This window comes from Nicotiana sylvestris, chromosome 2 (genome assembly GCF_000393655.2).
Source record: "Nicotiana sylvestris chromosome 2, ASM39365v2, whole genome shotgun sequence".
In the NCBI taxonomy this organism is placed as follows: Eukaryota; Viridiplantae; Streptophyta; class Magnoliopsida; order Solanales; family Solanaceae; genus Nicotiana; species Nicotiana sylvestris.
In genome coordinates, this window is record NC_091058.1 from 22066886 (window position 1) to 22085195 (window position 18310).

Sequence of the window (18310 nt, forward strand, 5' to 3'; positions counted from 1 at the left end):
AGAACCCCTCCCTCACAAGAATTTCCAAGGTTGCCCAACTGACAATCATCCCCTGGCCACATGCTCCACCCACTGGTCTGGTAGCATTTGCAGCACACACTTGTATTCATGTTGACTCCTAAAATGCTTCTTCAGGCCAACATGGTGCAATAGTGAATTGTGGTTCCACTATGATCACAGGTTGATTGGAGACAAATTATGTTATAGGTCTTAAGGCCATGTCCATTGTGAATATGCTATTTTGTATTATAGATCGGCTAATATGATGTAATTGCAATCCCTCGTCTAATCTTGTAGCTTGGGTCCCTTTTCAAACTTATACATGACGGTTAAGTAATTGAAGCTAGAAAGAGTCCGGTACGTACGTTCAATTTTTGGTTAAAAAAAAATTATTTTCCAAATTCACTCTTGGTTCTATAACATTCCATTATGACCCTACAAGATGTGTTGGCCGAAAGCAACCGAGAACGAGGTTGCTTTGCCTCGCATTGTCTTTCCAAATTCCAAGAGTTGCAAAGGGACAATCTTGGTTTGGCATATTACCTCCTGTCTTAGTGAAGTTGAGTCTGGTTTATCGCTTTCAGGCTCAAAAGAAACAAATCTACAACTCAAAGAAGATCTTGTTGTTGCAACTAGCTTGTCTAGGGATTGAGCATATATAGTGCTGATTAAAGACACTAGAGACTTTCTTAAGGAGTGCAAGTCCCTGGACAGTAAATTACAAAAGATGATGAGCATTTATGACAAAGATGCATGGGACATTCTAATAAAGAAGGTGCATTGCTGGGAAAACAACTGACTCAAGAATAGAAGATAAAGATGCAAGGTCTTAGCAGAATTCTGAGCGGAGTTGATATAGTTTTTGGCTCCCTTTTTGATGATGCAACAGCCCACGCAGTGTAAAAAATTAAGTAGACACAATTTTCACCGCCAATATGAGGCAGCGATGAGTTAAATTCATCGTGTTGCCATGGAAGTTAGCCCGGGAAACTGATTCCATTATGCAACCAGAGTTCCAAACAGACGAGAGGGGGAGAGTTAACATGTTCCTGAAGGTCAGTACCATGGAAAGTCGAAGCAGATAGAAAACATAAGGTTTAGTGGAGCTAACACTGCCAATTGGTAATGATAGACCTGCCATTATCATATTCACCAGTTAAGAATATGGTACATACAAATACAACATAGCCAAGCCAAGCACGAAGTTGATTGTCTGCTGGAACGCAATCTCTGCTTTCAGAACATATAGATGGTCCGCCACATATTCTAACCTAGCATTACATCAGCAAAATCACCATGGAGAGTGGTACTCATCAATAGAAGCTTGCCCACGAAAGTTGCTCCAAATGCAGTATGATTGCTTCCCGATATGTATTTTGTATAGTTATTCTGAATACTAGTACAGTTGTGACACTAACTGTGACGATCCAAGTTCTATGACGATACTACCAATCTAATAAGCTTTCGGTGTCAAAAAGAATTTTGTTGTCTTCAAGAACGAAACATTAGACTTTTGCTTCATGTGTCAAAACACTTCCATCAAAACTGGTCTCATCCTACACATAACCTTGAGTAAGATTTTTTTTTTTATCTTCGGCGTTTTGATTCCTTGCGCATCTCTGCCACATAGCTTTCGAAGTTGGACTTCTCCCAAAGTCGTCTTTGAATAAGATCTTCCTTGGTTGATTCGTCTGATAAAAGAAGCATGAACATTGGAAGAAATCATAAGCAGTGAGGAAATGAAAAGAAACTTTCATCAAAACACTACATTGGAAGTATGCCAAGTAGCAAAGGTCGAGGAGACATTCGTTAAAAGCATCAGCAGTGGCATATACAGCCTTCATCACTTTTAAGTTTTATATTTCTGAAGATTCACACAGGCATCTAAAATACTTTTTGGTTTCAACTTGGCCATTTATATTATTCAAAATTGCCACTTTGTGTTATCCTTTCATACATTCAGATTAATGCCCATGTCAATTGACGGCTAATACCTAAACTGTCTTGCATGAATTTAACCCAAAAATAAATTGAGGGTGAGTGTGAAGGATCATAAAGAGATTAGGTAGGGGAGAAGACAGAACAACACATGTTGTGTGCTTTATAGTTGGTTTTTGAACTTTTTCAATTTAAATCAACCAAAGTGACAGATATTCTGCATTTGGAGAATAAAAAGGCATCACTGAAATTTCAAAAGTACAAAGCGAATCGATGCAGTGCAGTTAACATCTATGGTTGTTTGCATTTTGGAGAATTTTTTCTTTTTGGTAAATTTCTTTCGCCGCACTTATATCTCTTTTTCTTCTAGAACTTAAAAGTTACCACTTGTGCCTTGATAGTTTCAGAGCAGGCAACTGATCTGACTAGAAGGTCCTTAAGAAGTAATCTGCGATAGCTAAAGATCATGATTACCAACATAGATGGCAATGTGGAAACCTACAACTTCAGTCAATAACTAAAAACCCTAGAGCGTACAGCCGGCGATTTAAGGAAAGAAAAGGTAAACAAAAAGAATGAATATACCTAGTAGATATCAAAATGAAAAGAAAAATAAGAACTTATTTCAAGGTCCAATTCACCTATTAAAGAGATGGTTTACAATATGCCAACATAGTATAAAAGATTTATATATAACATCCACCAGTTTGGCATCTTCAGATATGAGCACAAACAAACCTCAAGTTTGAATCTACCTCACCATGATCAATTACTTTCAATCTTGGATGTTATATATCTTCTTTTGATCAATTTCTGAAATACAATAAGATGCGAGAATTGCACTGGTCATTGTAAGGAATTCCTCCTAATTAAGCAAGTCAATGGAGGAGTCAGGTATGGGGTGGTAGGATCTACCTCGCCCTTGGATTGATACTCAAATCATTTGGGCCAAATTCATTTTACTATAGCCATATTTTTGCTTAGACAATTAAACTATACAGTGGAGCATTTTTTCTCCTATTTCATCTAATTCAAATCAAACACCCAACACTACCACAGTGTTGTACACAGAGAACATGTTTGAAGATCAGTTTTAGTCTTACCAATAGATATCCATGAATCAGGAGAAACCCTAAGAGACCTTCGTGTCAAATAGGAAGCATCTTCCCATGAGTATGGAGCACGCTTGACATTGTATCTCCAGAACCAACATCCATACCATAGCAACAGCTGCAGAAGATAGAAGAAGAATGTCAGCAACTCTGAATATATGATATCCATAGGCATAAAGTATCTAATTTTAAACCCTCTAGCAGAAGAAACTATAAGCACAAGGAAATTTGGATATCAACAGACAAAGCCAAAATGTCTTTTTATTTCATTGTAATGCATAAAACACAAAACACTGCTACCTTTCCCAGAGTGTAAGGAAGAAGTATAAAACGAATTCCAATTAGTTCCCAAACAGAAGGCTTTTCAGCTCCCTTTATGTCCAGGTTGAGTTCCTTGCTAAGTTCTTCCTCCACCTTCCTGATCACAAATAATGAATTCGGCTGATTAACCCAGATTTAGCAAATAAACAAATTTGAATGCAGCCTATATGAAAAGGCAAGTATATTTCGTCAAGCTACAGCCAGAAGATTCAAATCAGGTTGCATAGTCAATAAACGAAGAGATCTGCTCGTACTTGTCCATCTGCTTGTTGCTCTTCTTCCTATTAGCAACTCCTCCAGTGCGTTGAAGCTCCAAACCACGTAGCTTGTTTTTATAAGCTGGTGTTTTCTTGACCATCTCAATAGCCTAGTAAAAGACGAAATCACAATTTATAACACATGGCGAAGAAATAGTAAGTAAGAAAAAAACTACTTCCATCTCCAACTATAGGTCACTTTCTTCTACTTTTTGTTGAAGTGAAAGGTGGCTACATTTTATTTATGCTAAGATTACCATCTCCCAGAATTCAAAATAAGGAGAACTTTTTATTTGTTTTATTTATTTTCACCATGATGTAACCTTTCAGCAAATTGCACCTCTTTTGGATCCCAACTGCTATTTGCAATGTTCCCCCTTCCATTGCAAGTCAAACTAGGTAGCCGAAAAGTGAGAAAGGAATATGTAGAAAACCAGGGGCCATGCTATAGAACATGTTATGAAGATTCTTGCTTTATGATTTACTGTCAAATTTTGGGGCATATCTTGGTGATCTATTATTTAAATAGTAAAATTGCAAAAAATGTGGTCTCCTACTCGCCTTATAATTTAAGAAATAGGTAGCTGCCTCACATCAGTCTTAATTCTATAGGTAATTGGAAGCTACTGAATCTTTAGATGCTCATTCATAATAGGGGAGCATTTTGTGAGAATCGTGGTCCAACTTGCTGAAGCTTTTGTTGCTTCTACAGCGTTTATTGCAGCCTTAGATCAAGGGCATTTAGTGTGAATTCACAGAATCTCATCCTTCTCCCTCTTAAATTTTCGGGAATAGGCACAGTCAATGTCGTTAACTTTACCTATTTAAGATTTGCAAAGCATAGCCAGTCCCAAGCCCCGACAAAAGGTGGAGGGTTGCAACAGTTTAATAGCTAGAGTAAAAGTAGTTAGTAGTACAACTATGATTGATTTTCTCTAAATATGGATAGAGGCATGATAATTACTAATTAGATCTCTCTTAGTAATGCCTTTGTTTCTAACATTCTATTGGATCAACATCACCAAAATTTCTCCTTGTTCTCCAAACTCTTTATGATTCAACTCTTTTTTGTTGTCAGTTGTCCTAATTAAACTCCTCAGAATACACTACTTTCTAATGTTCTAGCCACAGAAGAAGACTTGAACAATCCCAAGAATCCCTATTTGCTCAGCTTTCAGTTCTGGTGAATCGTGTTCTTATCCTACAATAATAGGTGAAACAGAACAGGATGAAAAGAGTAACATTGGCTACAGGCTAGAACTGGCCCAATGATGTTGTAGTTCAGCTATTGATTACTAATCACAAACATAAATCATCTAAAGATGCATATCATACTCAAATTTGGCAAGAAACAATAATTATCTTCAAACAACTAATCACACCTTGTAAGATAGGGACATAAAATGATGTATCTTTATATCAGCTAGGTTTACCCAGACAAATACTTAAGGCACACAGTCACCTGTGCAGAATGATTGCTCATATAATCTCACCGATCATAATAGAGCTATTCTTTTCTTTTATTGCGAAGGATCGTGTTGCTCTTAGATCATCAAACTGAAACTTGAGTCATCACTTGAATTTTCAAATCATAAAGCCAAAATAAATGGAAGAAATCAAAGCAAAACAAAAGTCATGACAGCATTCTTCAGTTTCCAGGCTAGAATAAAAAGCTCTTTTTTAACCATGGATTGCTGGTACTGTTACTTTACCTGATTATATCTTGTCCACTGATTCAGATACTGAAATGATGAGAGTATCAGAAGAAGACCAATGAGGACAGCACGGGGATCCTAAAATTTAAAACACAAACAGCTAAGTGAGCATAGAATCAACTTAACATGTATCAATGAAATCTCAAGGTCAAAGTTTCACCCATATGAAGTGTTATGGACAAAAGAAAACAAATATCTGGCAGGAATTAGGAAAAGGCTCTCACAGTTTTGTGACCATAGTAAGCATGGTAATACCGTGCCGTATTGTAGAAAAACTGAAAATTCAAAAGCACGAATAAAAGACATTAGTATGAGACCTGACTATCATCTGTTAATTGAGAAGTCCAATACAATTTCCCAAGATAGTCGAAGACGTAAAAATTGAACCACTAGGACTCCTCATCGTAATTCTATGAATAATTGTTTATGCAAACAATATCTAAATGGAAACTAACCTCCTCTGGATGGGCAAGTGCATAATCATACTGTTCCCTCGTGGCATCGTCTTTCAAAATCTACAAAGAAAAATCAGTCCTTTAACATTTATCACAAAAACATACTACTCCCTCCAACCCAATTATATGACGTCCCAAACTGTTAGATAATGTTTCATTAAGCTAACTTTTAGTTATAAGTACTACTATAATATTTTACTCCATTACAACTAATATAGCAAATAATTAACATCTTAAAGACCCATTTCCTGTTAAACAACTCATATAATATGGGGATGCCGAGGAGGATGTAGAGTATTATTTATGGGTTTATACTAACCCGGTAGCTTTGACTCAAACCATAAATATGTATTAAAAAATTCACTAAATGAGAAAAAAAATTGATTTCAAACCCAGTAATCAAATAAGCTGTGGTAGAATCCCAAACTCTAACCCAAAAAGTTCAAATCCTGGATCCGCTTCTTATGGGTAAAGGGAGTATTGGTTTTAGATCAGATGCATCTCACTTAATGAAAACACAATGTGCTGACCAAGGGCCACAAGAAAGTTCATTTTTCTATACAGTATGAAATTAACACTCCATTAGGATTGACCCAAATTCACTCCAGTTATGCCAATTCCATCTAATTCTTTCATATTTTTTAATATATGTATATAACTGAAACCATAATATGATGTGCTAACTGATGCCAAGAAAATTACTGAAGCAAAACAAGAAAAAAGAAAACAAAAACCTGAAAAATAGATTGAAACCAGAATATTGATTACCTCATAAGCATTTGCAATTTTGACAAAAAATTTCTTTGATTCTGGATCGGGATTTTTATCTGGATGACTAAACAAAAAAATTATCAACAACCTCCACCAAAAAAATGATACGAATATCAACAGAAATAGGAGAAGGAAAAAAATTACTGTTTCAGAGAGAGCTTGTAATAAGCTTTCTTTATTTCAGAAGCATTCGCATTTTGAGCCACCCTACCAAAAATAAAATAAAATAAATTAGTGAAAAAAATGAAGAAAATGAATTAAAAAAGGATATATAGTGTAATTGGGAGATTTGATTACCCAAGGAGATCGTAACAGTCATCTTCATCACAGTAAATGGAGGAAGAAGGCTGAATCAGAAGGGAGAGCACTATTGTTACTGTGAGCGCAAACCACTGCATCATCGCTCTTCTTCCGGCCATCTCCGGTTGTCGACTTTTTTTTTTATCTCCGCCTCCGACAAACTCAGATTGCGTTTGTATATGAAGGCTGCTTCTATATGGGCAAATTGACGTTTCTGTCCTTAAATCGTTGACTTCTCCTTTCAGTCAAATCAGCTCAACAAGTTTTATGATTTCAATAAGGTTCGTGCTATATAATGTCAATCGTTCTAATTTTTCTGATATAAGTTAGTATTCTTTATTCTAGACAACTAGATAATTGAAATTTAATACGAAAAACTTTACTCAGTTTTGATTATACTAATCTTAGCGTACGCGTTTTGCGCATGTACCTATATTAATGAGTATATAATATTAAAAAGTTACATTAGTATTTTTACCAATATATTTGAGTTATAAAATAAAAATTAAATAGAAAATATAAGTTTATGAAAATGATAATGTTGGTCGAAAGAGGACTTTCTACATATTTAAGTAACCATTTCTAACTACTTTTAATGAATTTTAAAGTCCTATGAAATATGACTTCATGCATAAATGAAAAGAGGCATTTTCGTACTTTTAGAGTATATGCAACTATGTGTCTATCCCACGTGTAATTATAATGTGTCATTTTAAAAGAACTTATTAAATTTGATGTTGAATAACAGAGTATTGTAATTATAGAAATTAGGCTATGTATATCTAATTATCGTATTTATTAGAATGTTTACATTTTGTTGCATGAATTATAAAAGGTGCGTTTGGTCACAGGATAATGGATATTCTATTGTATACCAGGGAATCAATCATAATTTTGCACGTAAAGGGCTTTTCGAGGGGCGACTCAACAAGTTTGGTGGCCTAAAACCAAACTTCAATGTGAGACCTTTTTAAAAAAAATCATATATAGTTTTAGTTGAAGTAGATTTTTCTAGCTTTTTTAGAATAACATTATTTAAAATTTTTTGAATAAACCATCTAATCTCTCATGTGCAATATTAATCTTAAGTAATAGAACCTGATTCAAGAAGTTGATGACTTTGTATTAAAAGAATTTCTTGATGTTTCAATATACTTGTTGCAATGATGAGAAACCTGAGTAAAAAAATAGAGTTTAAAAGTGTATTACATATTTTCTAATGATTAATGTAATCCTTTTTTATATAAAACATTTTACTTTTCTACTTTGAAATACTTAATATTTTCTTACAAAGATTTGGGGCCTCATGAGAAGAGTTGTGGTGAGATGGATATCATATCTCCTTCTTTAACTAGAAGTATTCGATTTCAGTAGTTGAAATGAAAAAAAAATCCCTTCTAAGGAACAATTTTCACTTTAATAGACTTTACACGGCACGAATTCGAATTCATCAATACCCCAAAATAATTACCGAACATCAAATAAGAATTGAAAAACAAAAAGTAGGGCCCCAAAATTCTGGGGCCTAAAGCCACCGCTTTAGTGTCTTTACCCTCTTGCCGCCCCCTGGGCTTTTCTATTTCTTTTTACTAAGATAATTAAATTATGCAAAATTTATGGGAACTCTACATTTGATAATAAATCTAGAATTAAGAATAAGAAAAATCGAAGAAGTGCCGGTCGACTTTATCGACTTCCGTTATAGTTTTAACTTTGTATTTCTCTAATTTCTTTTTTACTAAGATAAAATTAATTGATTATAGTTGCGCCAAAGAGTAATTCAAACATACAATAAGTAATAACTTGAAAATAAATTCAATGAAAATTTATTGTAGACAATAAATTGCGTCGAGAAAATAAAATTAAGACCGAAAAAAATCGCAATAATCGTAGTATTTTATTTCGAATATCTGAGTGTACAATCTCTATCAATCATCTAATTCTTCTTTTCAATAGTAAATAAATTCAAGGGCCTTTGAGCTTGATCTTGAATATGTAGTTGTTGCCACGAACGATGATCTTGTTCTTGAGCTTGAGCTTGATTGCTTGGACTTGAACTTGATTTGTTCTTCGTTCTTGAACTTGAACTTGATTGCTTGAAACTTGAAACGTGTGGAGAAATTTGCAATGTTTGATCCACGAGCTCTTTCTTGCTTCTTGTTATAACTTCTGGTGTCTTTTCTGAGTTATGAAGACCCATATTTATAGTTGTGGAAGGGAGAAGTTGTGATAAGAACAAACTCTTTCCGACCAATCAAATTGAAGTGTGACATGGCTGCATTTGATTGGGCAGAACATGTCACTTGCACACATGGCGCGATTTCATTAGCATTTTAATGTGACTTGGCATGCCTTGTCATTTTGACACGTGACTGGTCCTATTGGCTTTTCCATTTGACTTGGCGTGCCACGTCATTTGACACGTGGCACCAAACTGGGCCTCTAGGAAGATGATATCTTGGGCTTAATGAGGTGGGCTCATCAATTGTGGCCCAATTAAATGGGCTAGCCCAATAATATTGGACTTATACAATTAATCTAATTATATTAGCCCAAAATATTTATTCGGACTAATATATTTAAAATATAATCCAAATTATTTATTGAATTTGAATTCAATAAATTTTTTTTATATGCCTACAAATGCCCCTTACTTCAAGACTTATCAAAATATCAATTTATCAACTTTAAAAGACGAAGTTTGAAGCACGCATGCTCAAATGCTTGAGCCAATGGCAAGTTGCTTGTCATAAGAATGAAAATTATCAATTTTCAAGCTTTCCATGATCTTTAAACTTATTTTATTTAAATTAATATCATTGCCAAGTTGAATAAAATTTCCAACCTTGTGGATTCCAAGATTATGTATGCCTACGTTGGATGCCAAATCAATTATGGCAATTATAATGGATAGAGAAAAGGAAAGTCACTAAAGACAATGCACTTTATCATTCCAATACATCCCAATTCCTTGTGTAATACAAAAGACGTAGTGCAAGCATACACCATTACGGTTTCGACAGGGAGCACATTGAATTGCTTGAATCCTATCACTATCGATGTATTTATCCTACTTGCTCCGTGAAACTTGTCTTTCATTCTCCAACTAGTATTGTCAAAACGCTGGCACAACTAGTATTTCTAGTCTGAGTAGCAATCAAATTATAGAATCCCAATTCATGATGAATACTAATTGTGATAGCCGCCCTTCTGATCCCACATCGAGAAACAAACTTCTCAATGTTCTCTTTTACCATCTATATAAACTCGCGGGCTCGTAATTGTTAAGCATTAATTCGCATTTTTCGCAAGCCACTTGAATCTAGTTGGACTTGGAAGCATCAACGCTAAGGTAATTTCTTCTTCTTTTCTGCTTTTCTTCCTTTGTTGTCTTTTTTCTTTTTTTTTTTGTAGGTCAAGCGAGAAAGATATGCTCTTGTTCAACAAGATCCATGCATGAAAAAAACAATCTTAGGGTGTGAAGGGATGAGTACCCATCCCAACCCGACTATCAGAGAGATTACTCTCAATGTGGCCCGATTATCGGAGAGATTACTCTCAAAATGACCCGACTATCGGAGAGATTACTCTCAATGTGGCCCGACTATCGAAGAGATTACTCTCAAAATGACCCGACTATCGGAGAGATTACTCTCAAAACGACCCGACTATCAGCGAGGCCAACTTAAGGTGCAAAGGGGACTCATATGTCCACCTTAAGATTGGAAAATAATAGTTCCTTTTAAGGACAAACCCACGAAGAGGCCAACTTAAGGTGCAAAGGGACTTATATGTCCACCTTAAGATTGGAAAGTTATAGTTTCTTTTAAGGACAAACCCACGAAGAGGCCAATTTAAGGTGTAAAGGTACTTATATGTCCACCTTAAGATTGGAAAGTTATAAAGCTTCAACTTGAAGACGACATCGACTTGAACACTTGGAGAACTTTGAAGATTTGGCGGACTTTGCAGACTTCAATTCGAAGATTCGGAGGGCTTAAACAATTCAACTTTAAGATCGGTGAATTTGAAGATTGAAACTTGAAGACCGAAAGACTTGAAGACTTCAACTTGGGGGGCTTAAATATTTCAACTTTAAGACCGGCGAATTTGAAGACCGAAACTTGAAGACCGACGAACTTGAAGACTTCAATTTTGAGACTTGGAGGGCCTAAATATTTCAACTTGAAGATTGGCGAATTTGAAGACTTCAACTTGAAGACCGACGGACTTGAAGACTTCAACTTTGAGACTTGGATGACCTAAATATTTCAACTTGAAGATCAGCGAATTTGAAGACTTCAACTTGAAGACCGACGGACTTGAAGACTTCAACTTTGAGACTTGGATGACCTAAATATTTCAACTTGAAGATCGGCGAATTTGAAGACTTCAACTTGAAGACCGACGGAGTTGAAGATTTCAACTTAGGGACTTCAACTTGAATACCGACGGACTTGAAGACTCCAACTTGGAGACTTCGACGGCTTAAATATTTCAGCTTCTCTTTTGCTTTACATTGTCCGACTTTTATCTTAGTCGCATAATTTTTAGCTTTACGCATTTGTAACAAAAGATTCATATCTTGTCGTGGGAGAGTCCAAATAATGAACTATTTGATGACTTCAATATCTAAAATATATCCATTACTTCAAACTAAAAACCTTTAGAATCGTGCCGGATAATATTTTGAAACCAACTTTAGATTTCACCATATTGAAAATTTCAGATTTGCGCAGTGTCACTTTAAAGTTCATATCTCGGTGTAGAAATATCGAAATTGCAAACCATTTAATTTCAAGAAAACTAGACTTCAAGATCTAGAACATATCTAAAATTCTCAATCAAACAACCTCAGAATCGTCCCAAATTATATTTTAAAGTCAACTTTATATTTCACCACGCTATCAATTCCAGATTTGCGCAGTCTCACCAAAATTCATATCTCGTGTAGAAATATCGAAATTGCAAACCATTTAATTTCAAGAAAACTAGACTTCAAGATCTAGAACATATCCAAAATTCTCAATCAAACAACCTCAGAATCATCCCAGATTATATTTTGAAATCAACTTTATATTGCACCATGCTATCAATTCCAAATTTGCGCAGTCTCACCAAAAATTCATATCTCGGTGTAGAAATATCTAAGTTGCAAACCGTTTGATTTCAAGAAAACTAGACTTCAAGATCTAGAAAATATCCAAATTCTCAATCAAATAACTTCAGAATCGTCCTAGATAATATTTTAAAATCAACTTTATATTGCACCACACTATCAATTCCAAATTTGCAGTCTCACCAAAAAATCATATCTTGGTGTAGATGTCAAAATTACGAACCGTTTGTTTTCTTGTAAATTAAACTTCGAAATTTAAATCATATCCAAAATGCAAAATTTAATACCTTAAGGATAGTTTCAGATAATATTCCAAACTCGACATAAAATTCTGACACGCAGACGATTTCAAATTGCGCGACTTCACTAAAACTTTTGTATCTTGGTATGGAAGCCTCGAGATCGGAAGATGTCTTACTTGCCATAAATCGAAATTTAAGAGCTATATTCTCACAAATATTTTGGGTTCAAGTCTCATTGAATTTGAAACGTTATGGCAAGCAATCTTTTCCTTATACTTGTGTTTTCTTTTGACGCCTCTCTTCTCTTCCTTTTTTTTATGGCAGAGGGCGGACTTGGATATCAACAAACTTGACGGTTTGGCGAACCTGAAGACATAGAGAATCCATGTACTTCAATGCAAATACTTGACATCCTCCTAAAATCGGCTCTTTGAAGATATCAATTTACCATGGAGGGTTGCCCCCTTTAAATCAAATGAGATCAAAGTTCAATAGGAGGATGGAATTTCATCTTGATCTTACATTCCTTCATACTTCATTTGAACAATAATTGGGCCAATATGTATCTTTTGAACTTATGCGACTGAACTTAGAAAGAAACTCTAAGATGCCTACGGACCTCAGTGAAGAGGATCAAGTCATACCATAGTTCAGAATGGGTAGATTTTTTTTTATGCCCTAACTTTTGCCTAGGCCGCCTCTTTCGAGATTTTCAACCTAGCAGACTTTTTCCTTTTTTTTTGGGCCGTACATAATTTATACTCTTGTGGACCAGGAGTGTAGCAACATGCAGTTTAGGCTCGTGCGTCAAGGAGCGTTGCAATTTCAAGGATAATACTTCTTTAAAAACTTGCCATTGGTAGGGCCGATCTGCATGCCATCTGCATCAACCAACTTGTAAGCCCCACTTGAGTAAGCTTCTTGTACGACATATAGCCCATCCCATTTTGAAGTGAACTTTTCTACAGGTTTATAGGAAGTAATTAAGGGTCTTTGTACGGAAAAGACATGATCTCCTACTTGAAAGGATCTCGGGCGAACTCTTTTATTGAAGGCGCGAGACAATCGAGCTTGATAACATTCAAGACTCTGTTGAGCTTCCAACTTTTTCTCATCAAGAGCCTCCAACTTTGCTAATCGATATCGAGCGTTTTCTTCATCAGTGATCCCTTCTTGAATAGCCAGTCGTAATGAAGGTATTTGACGCTCGAGTGGCAAGACGGCTTCGACTCTATAAATGAGTGAATAAGGAGTTACTTGTGTTGGCGTGCGGTGAGTCGTCCTATATGCCCATAGAGCTTCTTCCATACGGTTATTCCAATCTCGTTTGGATTTGGAGACGACTTTCTTTAACAAGTTGCATAGAGTTTTGTTGAATGCCTCAGCTAGACCATTGACGGCAGTATTGTACATAGAAGAGTTACGTTGCTTGAAGCCAAAGAGATCACAAATCTTGTTCATCAACCTACTATTGAATGGCTTTCTATTTTCCGTTATTATATAACAAGGAATGCCACAACGATAAATAATGTTTACTCGGATGAAACTTGCAACATTTTCCTTCTTTACTTCCTTAAGAGCGACAACTTCAGACCATTTTGAGAAGTAGTCAGTTGCAGCCAAGATTTATAGGTGCCCACCAGAGGACTTTGGCAGTGGTCCAACAACATCCAATCCCCAAGCATCAAATGACCAGGATGCAACAGTCGGGTGCAACACTTCAGGAGGTTGATGAATAAAATTCGTATGGAATTGACAAGCCTTGCATATTCGAGCGTAGTCCAAGCAATCTTTTACCATCGTTGGCCAATAATATCACATCCTTTTTATATGGAAGTAGAGCTTTGGTCTAGACTGGTATGACCCACATACCCCAGAATGCGCTTCTTGCAAAGCTTGAAGTGCTTCATCTTCCCCTAAGCATCGCAAGAGTACTCCCTCGAATGATCTTCTGTATAGGGTATCTTTGTAGTAAAGGAAGCGAGGTGCACGCCGGCGGATTTCAGTTCTTCTCCGCGGATTTTCTGGAAGTATCACATAGTATAAGTAGTTGATAATGGGTTGTCGCCATTCTTCTTTCTCAACTTCAGAAACGGCGACAAGATGCTTGAGTTCATTTTCTTCACCTTCAGCCTCATTTGGCAGCGGTACTACCCATTTTTGGCAGACAGTAACTTGCGTTTGATCAGGCAGGATTAAAGATGAAGCTAGGGCAGCTAAAGCATCAACCTTCTTATTTTCTTTCCTTGGCACATGCTGAATAGTCACATCACCGAGCCACCCCATCAACTTTTTAGCGTAATCATGATATGGGTGTAGTTCAGGCTTCTTAACCTCGTAACTACCCAAAAGCTGATTGACCACTAACTGGGAGTCACCAAAGACTTGCAATTGCAATTGCTTCATATCAACAGCCATTTCAAGCCCAAGTATTAATGCTTGATACTCAGCAACATTGTTGGAACAGAGTTGTGTCAAGGTGAAGGAGTAGGGCAAGACTTCACCTTAGGGAGTGACAAATACTATGCCAGCCCCGGCCCCCCCCACGATGCGCAGCACCATCAAAGTACATCTTCCATGGAGGTTGAACTTCAATGACCATTGCGTCCTCATCAAGTAGTTCATCAGTTAGTCTTAGTCAGCAGGTATTGGATGATCTGCCAAGAAGTCTACCAAGGCTTGTCCTTTTATAGCCTTTTGAGGGATGTACAAAATCTCGAATTGTTGAAATTGGAGGTACCATCTCGCTAGTCGATCACTAAGAATAGGTTTTGACATCACGAACTTGATGGGATTTGCTTTAGAAACAAGACGGACAACATGAGCTTGAAAGTAGTGCTTCAACTTTTGAATTGAGAAGACTAGCGCTAAACACAACTTTTCAATTGGCGAATAATTCAACTCGTTAGGTGTCATCATCATGCTCAAGTAGTAAAGAGAGTTTTCTTTCCCCTCACTATTTTCTTGGGCCAACAGTGCTCCAACAGACCTTTCCTGTGCCGCAATGTATAGTATCAATGGCTTTCCAGGTATATGAGCTGCTAAAACTGGAGGCTTCATCAAGTAGGTTTTGATACTTTCGAAGGCATTGCTACAAGCTTGGTCCCACTTGAAAGGAACGCCTTTCTTTATGAGGTGACTAAATGGTTGGCACCTCTCAGCCATGTTTGATATGAATCTTCTAAGGTATGCTAGCTTTCCTTGCAGACTTTTCAAATTCATGGATATCTCGAGGCTCAGGCATTTTCAAAATGGCATCCACTTTGGCTTGATCAATTTCGATCCCTCGATGTCGGACAATGAAACCAAGGAACTTTCTAGAGGTAACTCCAAAGGCACATTTCAATGGATTCATCCTAAGTTGGTACCTCCGGAGCAATTCAAATACCATCCTTAAGTCTTTCATGTGGTCGCCCTTCTCTCTTGATTTCACCACCAAGTCATCAACATAGCATTCGACATTCTTGTGGAGAAGATCGTCAAAAATATTCTGCATAGCCCTTTGGTAAGTAGCCCCAGCGTTCTTCAAGCCAAAAGGCATTACCTTGTAGCAATAAATACCTTTTGGGGTATGGAATGCAGTAAGCTCTTCATCTTTTGGTGCCATGAGTATTTGATTATAGATCGACGGACCGTCCATAAATGACAATGCCTCGTACCCAGTGGTAGCATCGATCATCAGTTCTGTAATGGGAAGCGAGAACTCATCTTTCGGACACGCATTGTTAAGATCCCTAAAGTTAACGCACACTCGAATATGGCCATTTTTCTTCCTTACAGGGACAATACTTGAAACCCATGTTGGGCATTTAACTTCACGAATAAAGCCAGCTTCGATGAGTTTGTTAACTTTTGTTTCAATCAAGGGAACCAAGTCTGGCCTAAAACGCCTTTGAGCTTGTTTAACAGGATGAGCACCATTTTTGACTGCAAGGTGATGGACTGCTACTTTCGGATCCAGGCCAGGCATCTCTTTATAACTCCAAGCAAAGACATCCCTGAACTCTTTGAGTAACTCAATATAAGTGCTCTTTTCATCAACTTCAAGTAAAACACTTAGGTAGGTGGGTCTTGGTTCTTCATCGGTGCCAAGGTAAACTTCTTTTAAGGTATCAACTGTCGTCTTCACTCCTTCTTCAAGTTCAGGTGGTGCATCTTTCGCATCTTCATCTTCTTGAGGGTCCCCATCATTGAAGGATATGTGATAATACGGCGAAACATCCTCCAATTCCGCATTATCTTCCATCGAAGATGGAATGCCATTCTCAACTTGTACAATAACATGATACGAAGAACCCACACTTTCTTCGTCTTCATCACGTTCCTTAGTATAGACCACAGTATATGGCTTTACCTTCAGTACTTCTTTACATGAAACCACAAGTTTTGTTTGTCACCTCATTCTAGAAGGAACCAAACTTTGGAAATCCTTAGAGATCTCCTAGATTTTAGGTGAAGCGGGTGTTTTTATGCTTTGAAAATTTCTCCAGAACTTGTTCCCCTTCTTTAGTGGACCCAATATTTCAAACACGGAGGTCCTCACATGTGATCTTCCAAGTTGATCAAAGACAGAAGGCTTGTTAGAAGCGACTGATTCATCTTCTACAGTAATATAATTATTGCTCGCCCTTCTTATTGAGATGCGCACTGGTGACAGTTACTTGTATCCCAAACCTTCACGTGGTTTCCTTGTTGCAGCTTCTGATGGGAGATTCCCTAACTTTGACGGCTCATTGGGATTATTTCCAACTTTTGCAAATATCTTGTAAGCGTTAGGGTCAAAACCTTCATATGTTTGCTTTGTAGGGAGTGCCACATTCTGCAAATGATTTTGGGCTACAAACCCTGCAAGCGGCATTGAGGACGACTTTACTGCCTTAATTCGTTTGACCGGAATAGTTAACTCCTTTAGCATGTTAGCTTGGCGATTAGATGATTCACCTTCATCTTTCTTCCTTTTAGGGACATATTGGAGCACTGGACTTACTTTCTTTCCATAAGACGTAATATTCCCTCTATAAGATTTATTCGCGTTGGATTGTACCTCCTTACTAATAGCTTTGGCTTCACCAGTAGTCACCTATTCTCTTTTAGTTGAGGGCTCTTTATTCTTGCTTTTCATGCCATCATCAGCTTTCAGCTCCTTCACAATGCGGTTCTTCAAGTAGAACTTTGCATCGGCGAAGTATGACTCAGCCTCGGTGAATGGCTCATCATCAGCAACTACCATCTTCTTGACTTCACCCTCGTAGTATTTTAAACATTGATGGTAGGTAGATGGAACTACTTTATTCTCATGTATCCAAGGCCTCCCAAGCAAAACATTGTATGAAGTCTCCGCGTCGATCACATGCAGCCATGCACTTGATTGCATATCTTCAATAGTGATTCCCAGCCTGATCGTGCCTATGGCTCTTTGCCCCCCTTAGTTGAATCCTTGGATCATCACATGACTTTCTGAGAGTTCGTTCATGGGAATACCAAGTTCTTTCACATTGTGGATTGGCAAAACGTTCACTGAGGATCCTCCATCAACCAAAATTCGATTTACCCTTTCATCGCGCATATAGCCAACCAAGTACAATGGACAGTTATGAGGAGTGTCACCTAGTAAAAGATCGTCATTTGTGAACGTGACCTTTTCCTCACAAGCATTAACTTCTTGAGGAGTGGACTCGATGGGCTTTTCCGAAGCTGGTGCCAATGGTAGGTCATCACTCTTTTCTTCCCCTTTGTCAGCATGGCAACAAGAGGCATCAATGCACTCATGGGAAATCTTCGTGCGGAACCAACTTGGTAAGAACTCCTCCAAGGTCACTGGATGTCGTGGCTTTTGAGGATGGTGCACCTCCACTTTTGCTTTCTTCAAATATTTAACTGGATTCCATCTCCTTGGTCTTTCACCATCATTTTCCTTATTGGTTGTTCTATTGATTCTTTTCGTGGGGTCTTTTTGTGGTGCCTACGATGAGTCACCAATATCCAACCTTCATCATCATCAGGTTGATTGCCTTCAACTTTGTCGCTCTCTAGTAATTCTTCATCTTTACTTTCTTTAAAACCACATAATTCATCCGGAC

General features: G+C 37.2%; 1 protein-coding gene across 1 annotated transcript; it reads right to left on the reverse strand.

The window, feature by feature from the left end:
- Positions 1-1119: 1119 nt before the first annotated feature.
- LOC104246403 (chaperone protein dnaJ 50) lies at positions 1120-7035 on the reverse strand. Its single transcript, XM_009802214.2, has 10 exons — positions 6867-7035; positions 6714-6776; positions 6567-6633; positions 5799-5858; positions 5568-5618; positions 5341-5421; positions 3626-3738; positions 3351-3468; positions 3042-3168; positions 1120-1691 (listed from the first exon to the last, which is right to left on the reverse strand). The coding sequence occupies exons 1-10, from the start codon at positions 6986-6988 to the stop codon at positions 1588-1590; spliced, it is 906 nt and encodes a 301-aa protein (XP_009800516.1). The 5' UTR covers positions 6989-7035; the 3' UTR covers positions 1120-1587.
- Positions 7036-18310: the final 11275 nt, after the last annotated feature.